This window comes from Brassica oleracea, chromosome C9 (assembly GCF_000695525.1).
Source record: "Brassica oleracea var. oleracea cultivar TO1000 chromosome C9, BOL, whole genome shotgun sequence".
NCBI classification, from domain to species: Eukaryota; Viridiplantae; Streptophyta; class Magnoliopsida; order Brassicales; family Brassicaceae; genus Brassica; species Brassica oleracea.
The window spans coordinates 18,651,095-18,660,326 of record NC_027756.1 but is presented as its reverse complement, the minus strand read 5'-3'; the positions used below and the strand labels follow the sequence as shown (position 1 = coordinate 18,660,326).

The 9,232-nt window shown below is 35.5% G+C and overlaps 1 protein-coding gene across 1 annotated transcript; it reads right to left on the bottom strand.

Moving 5' to 3' along the window:
• Positions 1-794: 794 nt before the first annotated feature.
• Positions 795-7,342, bottom strand: LOC106318643 (urea-proton symporter DUR3). The gene is made up of 10 exons (XM_013756704.1): positions 7,172-7,342; positions 6,147-6,254; positions 5,947-6,042; positions 5,737-5,819; positions 5,186-5,406; positions 4,661-4,923; positions 4,084-4,322; positions 3,394-3,824; positions 1,759-1,989; positions 795-1,252 (listed from the first exon to the last, which is right to left on the bottom strand). The coding sequence occupies exons 1-10, from the start codon at positions 7,340-7,342 to the stop codon at positions 981-983; spliced, it is 2,115 nt and encodes a 704-aa protein (XP_013612158.1). The 3' UTR covers positions 795-980.
• Positions 7,343-9,232: the final 1,890 nt, after the last annotated feature.

Genomic DNA, 9,232 nt, shown 5'->3' with positions numbered 1-9,232 from the left:
CTCTCAGAATCCTCTCTCAATACAATGTATCAATTGGTTCAGAGCTTACAATCGAATGCCTAACTCTCTCTCCCTCTTTCCTTATTTATACTTCGTTAACTACTAACTGCAAAGCCTCCTCATGAATCGGAGTCTTTCAATTTTATCAACTTCCTCTCCTCCTTCCGACGCTCCTCCCTTCTGCGTGCCTTTCACTCTCCTTGTATAAACCCTCCAAGGCATAGCATCTTCTTCTTTGTTTTCTTCAGATCCTGGGATCTGAGTCGGTTACCCAATATGATCCTCTTAAAATATTAGTATCCAAAATGATCATCTTGAAGTTCAAATTTGGTTTAAGGGTAGGGAAAACCGTTGGGCTATAATATATTCGCAACTACATGAATTAAAGAACCTCTAGTTTGTAAACTGCATAGATTTCCAGGCAGCTTTTGAAGTGATTCTACATAGCCTTGGAGCTCTGTTTAGTTAGGAATTAAAGTCAATTAGCTTGATAGTTTATTTTGTCTTGGTTTTTGAGGTATGATTTTTATGACCTGGTTGGTTCCTTAGTCGATTGAGTTGTGCATCTGGTTGGCCTCTGATACAGCTACCGTTTTGGACATGTTGTCTAGAAAACTACATGAATATTGACCAGGGTCATATGTCCTTACCAAAGCTCTCGCCTTTCCGGTATCTAGGGAGAAGTCGTACAATTCAGCATTCTACAGTTTAAAGTTTACAAATGTTATTTTTTCATCAACAATGATCATTTATGTGCAGCTTCCAAGTGTCGAAATGGAGAAAAATCAAACCAATAAAAGAAGGACGACAAGTGAAATAAGAACAAATTAGCATGTGCATAGTACATTAGATAAGGAACACATTGTACAATAGGAGATAGTTCTGATATGATTTCACACAAACTAGAAAAACGAGAAAGCAAAGCATATAAACAAAAGCAGAAGAAAATCAATCTTTCATATAACCATATTGATATTTCTTCAACTTTCTTCATCGGTTTTCTTTGTCTTCTCGATTTCAAGCAGATAAATCCTCTCAGCTTCTGGTACAGCCTTGGTTAAAGCTTGAAGCCTATGGTTCAAGTCATCAAGCTTGTTCATTAACCTATCGTTAGTGAACATTCCCATACAAACGCTCTTGATCGTTTCCCAGCTTTCGATCAAAGGCAAACCAATTATCACAATCGATCCTATAGTTCCCCAAGCTACAGCCACAATTGCCCAAAACCAGAAATATCCTCTGCTAAACACACCTGCAATATTTCGAATGGTTAATTGATGTTAATGATTTATCAGCATTTTTTAACAGCTTGTTATTGTAAAGTTTGGTATGTTTTTTGAGACGTCTTAAGGCTAAAAGAGACGATGTTTATGAACATAGATGGAATGACTTCATCTCTAAGTCTCTAACCTTTGCAAGAACGATAATATTTAGTTATTCTTTATGTATAAGGTTATGAATCTGTACATCCACGTAGCATGACAGCCAAACCATGTAATTTTTTAAAATGTAGACCTCTCTCAACGTGAATCAAATTTTTGACATCCAAAGTTCATACATTTTCTGTACTAAGGGACTTAACCATTAAACCAACTAATTATTGATATCTTTCAATCACATTCAACATCTGAAATCCGCTAGTGGACCATGTATGAATTATGATTCTTTGGTGTCAAACTTTCAACCAAACGCTAAGTTTAGATAAGCATATATAATTTTGATATATATATGTATATGTGTGTGTGAGGGATGACTTACGTGCTGGGAGAGAGAGAACTGGCCAGATGACAACAATGAGGAGAGTGAAGACAAGACCCCATTTAACAATCCAAGCTTTGGCTCTTCTCAGCTTCTCTTCTTTTAGCTCCTCTACAGGAACATTAATACCGTCCCCTGGAGCCTCAGCTTCCACCACTTTGATTTCCCTCGTCGTCGACCAATCGTAATTCTGTGGCTGTACTAGACTACACACCGCATGGATCAACCCTCCTATATATTTACACGTAAGACAGGACCAAAACCAAAATGTTATCAAAATCTAATAAAAACCAAACAGGATTAATCATGTAAAAGAACGTTTAGAGTAATCCTAGGATAATACATGTGTTTTGCGCATTGTGAGTTTATTTGTATATATTATCGATTATTTTTTTATATTTGATCATTTTATTTATACATATACAATATTTTCTGTTGTTATTATATAATTTCTTTCCGATGGACCGGATCAATTTTTATTAAAAATTATGGAACTAAACTATAATTAATATATCATGGGTTGGTCGGATTGGACATTAAACAAATTATGACACAAAAACCTTTTTTTTTCACTGCACATTCTTGAAAAAAGTGAACGGCACTTTTTAACAGTTGAATTATTTTGACATTTATCTTCCATATGGTTTTGAAAGGTTTCAGATCAACCATCAAATTGATACACGTCATTTTAATGGTTTTAGTCGTATGCTTAAGGAAAACTTACATTTTTGTAATTTAAAGTCATTTAAAAAAAATTCAAAATATAACATATAAGAAAAAGAGTATCTAACACATAAGAAAATATAACATATAAGGTTTCCTCATTTTTATAATTTAAAATCGTTTTAAATTTTTTAAAATATAACATATAAGACTTCCTCATTTTTGTAATTTAAAGTCATTTAAAAAAAATCAAAATATAACATATAAGAAAAAATTAAGTTTTTTATTATATGGTTAATGTGATTGTTTAATTTTTTTTAATAATATAAAATTAAACAAAAATGAAGAAAGATGCAAAAAAATTGTTAACAAATCTTTATTATTCATAGTCATTAATTGTCATATATATGTTAATCATATTAGTAATTCCGTAGCTTTTATTTAAGAAAAAAATACACGCTTTTTATATTTTGGGTTAATATAATGTTTGCTACTAATTGGATTTGGACCACCATTTTTTTTAATTGATTCTTAAGTTGTCACGTAAGCTAAATTGACATCGTAATTAAGTGACACCTAAGCATGATCTCTTTTTAATTAGTACAAATTTAAGATTACAATTTTTTAAATGATTCTCAATTAATATATAGGGATTAGAAACTGATCAGTACATTAAAAAAAAAAAGCTGAAACTATCAGAGATAAATTTAGTCTAATATATTCAGAGGGAAAAGAAAACAACTATTTTAAAATTCATATTTGAAAGATAGGAAATTTAGGTTTTTCATTATGTTTAACTAATATAACATGAAATTAACTTACTTTCATTTATTTCAGAAAGAAACTTTCTTTAATTTGGTTATTTATCTACCAACTACTAACATCCAACCCAAAAACCTAATAAAAACTCAAGTGAAAGAAAGAAATGGAACGAAGCCGCAATTTCCGCAAAGAAAGTATTAGAATCCTGACCTGTTAGAATAGCAACGAGGTTACCAGCAAGCATGGGAGCATTTCTCCCTGTGGTATCAAGATCAACACGTCCGTACTGAATCTTTGCGGTGGATAACCAAGTAACGATCCCAAGAACACAGCCAGAGATCGACCCAAGAATAGCACCAAATGAATTAGCTTTGCTCCACAAAAGCATGAAAGCGATGGGAATAACCGCAGAGCCAATGAGAACTCCCATCGCGAGATACATCCATCCGAGGGAAACACCGGCTTTGTTCAAGATCACTGCAAGAATCCCCATGAAACATCCAAATCCAAGAACCGCGGATCTTGAGACTTTCAAGATTTGTTTTCCGGTTGCTCTAGGATTTATGTATGTTCGGTAGATGTCGTAGGTGAAGAGAGATGACACCGCGATTAGCTCGGAAGAACCAGCTGATGTTACAGCCCTAAGGATAAACAGTGACCATAACTATCATAATTCTGATGAGCATTTAGTTGGTAAAACCAAACAAACCAAAACGGAATCAAATTGAGTAGTGAGTTATAAAACATACTTTATTTGTAATAAAATAAGATAACCAAAAACATATCAATCTAAATCATACGGAAATTTCGTAAAAATAATCCAAAGATTCTGTTTGCTCTACTTTTTAGGTATGCCAAAATTTTGTTGATAACTTTATATGATCAAGAAAGTGTACTTACATGAAAAGCATAGTGAGAAGAAGCAAGGATCCTGATTTACCCATGAGAGCAATGGCAGTAGCAGGCGGGACTAGACCTCGATTAGCCTCATCTGCGCTTATAGGCAAGTCTAGGGCAAGTGCGCCGAGGCCTAAGGAGGTGGCTAGAGAGAAAGGCACAGCGAACCACACGAGTCCACCAAGCAAATACCCCTTGTGGGTTGATGAAGGTCGAGCAGCTATTGCACTCACCCAGTAACCCTAACAAAAACAAATAACACAATGATGAAATGGTTATGCGATTCCGAATTACTCAAAATGTAACCGTTCACATTTCCAAAATGCGTGTCATAGTGACGAGTACTGATAATTCTTTTGTTTAATACTGTATGTAACATTTCATATTTCAAAATTTAACATATCATATTTCAAATATATACACTTTTGGGAAATAAATCTTACTAGAACAAACTATAAATGCTTATGTGCTTGTAACCTATCTGTTTGTATTGGTGTTGTCATGGTGTCAGAGCTCATATTCAATCTGTGGAATATAAGAATTATAGACCAAATATAGACTTAGTTGAAAATAGTCTCACATTGTCGACGAAGACAGTGCCGAAGTTTCCGACAATGTTGATGATACCGAAGACAGCACCACCAGAGCTCAACATGGTGAGATAAGAGCCTTTGTAGTTGCCGTCGACCGGACCGCAAGCTTGGTCGTGGTGTGAGAGTGGCTCAGTGCATGTCCTTGACTTAGCGGCCATATCTTTTAGCCGGTCATAGACCACAGATGGACTCCCAAGCTCACTACTCGAAGTGTAGACCAGAAACACAAAGACGACTAAAACCACGTGAACTGAAACCAAACAAACAAACCAAACAAAGATGATAAACAACAATTAATTGCAAGGACATCTAACCATATTAAAATTCATTTTGGTTTATCAATTTATCTGTTTGAATATAATCGGTTCAGCTTATGAATATGGAACAATTCTAAAAGTATGTGTATATTAACCAGTTGGTAATTTTGAGTTATTTTTATTTCAGACGATAGTTGTTTGCGGAAATATAGTTTATATAAATATGTAGATATTATTTTTGAGTTTTGTAATTACCTATGACAGAGTGAACATAGCTTGCGAGGAAAGTAGCTTTAAGTCCTCCTGCCAAAGTATAAACAATGACGCCGAGAGGAATCAGAAAGCTTGCAGCGTATATATTCACTCCGGTGAGAGCATTCACCACGGCCGAGCCACCGAGCAATAGCATAGCCGTCACTACCACGTTTGTCGCCAGACAAAACACCAAGAACACTATATGTGTTGCGGTTCCCCACCTTGATATACCAAAAACATATAAAAAGAAATTAGTCTCAACTCTCAGAAATAGAACATTAAATCACAAATAAACCATGCCTAGTCCTTGGACCGACCAGTACCAGACCATCAAATATAACCACATTTATCCTTAGTTAATTATTACTATTTGGGATCACATATCAGTTTCAGTTCATTTGATTATATCACTTATTTCATTTGTTTACTTAATTTGGATTTTCATAGAACCGTTCGGTTTCTAGTAAATTTTGGCTTAGTTCTGCAAGATAATTCAGCTTGGTTCAAGTGTCTTTTTAAATAAAGTAGATAATAATTAAGATTGTATGTACCGAGCCTTCACTATTTCGCAGACCGTGTGAGCATTAGGAGCTTTTCTTTTTATTTCAATCGCCATCACACCAAACAAGAGTACCTATTTTGTTAATCATCGATCATCCACATGGCATTATGTATATATAAACTAAACCATATTATAAAATACATATAAATGTATAGTATACATATAAATGTATTGTATAGTTAATATTTTGGGATTTAACCTGTATGGTGGCCCCACTAGCGTACCAAAACGGTCCGCTAACACCATACTGCCATGCGACGTTTGAACTTTGTAGTATTGTCGCAGCCCATGTCCACTACGAATCCATCGACCAGGAAATATAAATCAGTAATTGTATTTCATTATAACAATTAAATACATACCATATATGTATTGTCTGAATTTAAATCATGTTTTTACCTGTGACACAATGACACTCGCAATGAGTCCTGTCTTGACGTTTCTTCCAGCTGTATTGAACCATTCAGAGGTATGTTGAGCCCCCACATATCGTTTCTCTAACCAAACCTACATTCATTATCCCAGAAATTTTTTTTATCATAATCCAATTTTTATCGAATCAGTGAACTGTCGTACTCAATCGAACTCCCAAACCGCGTACACTATTCAATATATTTATATCCAGGATCTGTTTTGTTTCGGATAAGTATCAAATTAGTTATTTGTTATGTTCCTTGTTCAAGAAAAAGAAGTTATTTGTTACGTTCCATCAAGTTTTGTTATCCAGATCTTTTGAATATGACCATGGAACGAAACAAACCATTTTTAGCCTGCGCAAACTAGTATATTCGAATTTAGAGTATTGTTTCTATTTTAAAAATTATCAAATAAAAACTGAATATATAACACTCGTATTTGGATAGATATAGTTAAGACCATTATGCATATATTATCCATTAGAAACTTGTGCACTTTTGCCATGGTTTGGTTACGACCCTAAAAATACATTAGTTTTGACTTTCAAATTTTCCAAAATTAATATATACAGATTTTGTTCAAATATATATATATATATATACAGATTATATCATTTTAATATAGAAATTTACTAAAATTTATCTTAAAATGTGTATTTTTTTTTGTCAACATCTTAAAATGTGTATACTTCATTAAATTTCAAAGTCTGTTCTGGCCACGGTTTTCATATATATTATCGACCAAAATACAATTAGTTGGAGGCCAAAATAGTGGAAAATCCTTATTAACGTTTAGCTTGGGCATATATCACCTTTGGAAAGTACTATCATTTGTTTTACTCTCTGAAGCAAATAATTCATAAGATAAGGTATACATTAACAAAAAAAGGTATACATTTTTGTGTGGTCACGAGTAAATCAAAGAAGAGATATTTTTTTTTTTTTTCATAATAATATTTTGTGTTTTTTTGTAAAGTAATATTTTGGTTTTGGGAAACGAAGACTAACCAACACAGATGTGAAGACGGCGAAGAAAGCACCAAACCCGAGAATAACGGCGTACCCAACGCCTTGGTCGAGCACCGTAGTATCTCCGAAGAAGCTGCTCCGCCTCTCGCATCCGCTTCGGCCACCGTTGTAATATTTCGCCGAGAAGTCGAAAGGAGGACACGTGGCCATATCTTCTTTCTTCTTCCTCGCACTTTATGTTGTTGTAAATGGAAAAGTGGATATGTTTCTCCGGAAATATGTAGGGAGTGGTAGTTGAAAGATTCTGCGAGCACTTGTTTATAGAAAGAATCTTCAGACTAGGAAGAATCTCGATTTGTTCAAAGAAAATGAATCTTTTAAACTAACAAAAAAAAAACTGAATCTTTATTTAACAATTTGCAAGAGATGAAAGCTAGTTGAGGAAAAATTTTAAGAAAGATGAAAGATACATCTATCCACACAAATCGTCAGAAATTAAGATATTTTATATCAGCAACATTATTGATGATGAAATAGGAGGAAGTCAATTGTTACGTACTACAATAAGTCAATGGATTTTTATTTTATTTTTGCTATTTAATGGTTTCCACTAGGACAGTGATGTCATCAGTGATGTAAGTACTCGAAATAAATTTAGAAGTGAAGGAAATGTTCAAATATAATTCATGGGTTTTTTTTTTGGTTTAGCAAAAGCAGAAGCAAAACACGTACAGTAAATAAATATTATTTATTCAAGTTACTAACTGATCAATGTTAATTTTAGGGTGTATGATAATTATCTGTTCAGTTATTTTTCCTAATAAAAGTGGTAGGCCAAAAAGGAGTGAGATTGCGGAAAAACTAAGGTTTTCTATTTTGCTTTAAAAAAATTTAAGATCCAATCTTTTTTTTTGTAACTTAAATTCAATCTTTTTTTTTTTTTGGTAAAATGTTAAATTGATTATACTAAGTTTTTGTTTTTTACAGAAAGACGAAAAAGACTAGTAGCAGAGAAACGAAAATAAAACCTAAACAGAGCATCTAATAAGAAAAATGCAGAAACTATTACAAAGAAGAAATGTCGTCGAGATGAACTGGAAGTAGCGTAACATCGATGGTCCAACAGGGAGGTATGAGCGGACTAAACCTCAGGTTGCCGCGAGCTCCCGGAGAGAATGGCACCTTCAAACCTTGTTGCACCAGGCAAAGACCTACAGCTTCCGAAAGACTTTATCATCATCATCGCAGAGAAACACATCACGGAGCCGCAAGCCTGTTCAAAATAACCTCACTGGCAGCACGAGGAGGAGTCCACTGACAGGTGGTGCCGTCGTTCGGGACGAGGAAGTGAAGATTGCTGCCTCCAGCTCCTCAATCACGGGACCGTATACACCCATTTAACTCAAAACACATATAGAGCACTGAGACATATCGGGCACACCTCCACCAGACAAGAACAACCTTCAAACTAGCATGAAGACCGAGTGATAAACTAACTCCTATCCAGCCTCATCAGACCAGACTGCTTTCACTGAGTTACACCTCCAACAAGATGACACCTTATTGAGGGAAATAGAGATACTTACGCGCTGCCACAATCAAGAGCCCAACTTCAGAAGACAAAGACCACCAAGGAGACGCGGATGCAGTCCCGTGACTCGTCACGTGCTGCCACAGGAACTTCCCTAACTCGGGCGACAACACCGAGAGAAGAAACTCCCCACACGCACTCACGGCTGAGAACCAGCAATGAGATCTTCCTGAAGCTATGCGGAACTGGACGGATCCAAGAAACTGAGGCTTAACCCAGCCAAAGAACATAAACCTCACCATAGAAAAGGCGTGACAATGAAGAACCGCCGGGAAAGAGACTCATCTAGACTCCACGCGCCGTTACTCTCATGGTCGGAACCCTAGATCCGGGAAAACGTTGTAGAAGCTCCATCGACCTGAAGCGAGAAAAGGGATAACGCTGGCCCTAGCGCGCACCTCTCCACTGCTTTGGTACCATCAGATCTACAGCAGGAGCTACAACAAAGATACAAACGGCGACGACAACCCACATAGCCGGCTCCGGGGAGAAACCCTCGCCCTAATCGT

What these genes read in the sequence shown, in the direction of transcription:
- LOC106318643 (XM_013756704.1), bottom strand. Translation starts at nt 7,342, where the DNA reads ATGGCCACGTGTCCTCCTTTCGACTTCTCGGCGAAATATTACAACGGT. An exon ending in CTAGTGGGGCCACCATACAG is followed by an intron (nt 5,820 to 5,946) that starts GTTAAATCCCAA and finishes TTAACAAAATAG; the next exon opens with GTACTCTTGTTTGGTGTGAT. An exon ending in TGCGAAATAGTGAAGGCTCG is followed by an intron (nt 5,407 to 5,736) that starts GTACATACAATC and finishes TGGTATATCAAG; the next exon opens with GTGGGGAACCGCAACACATA.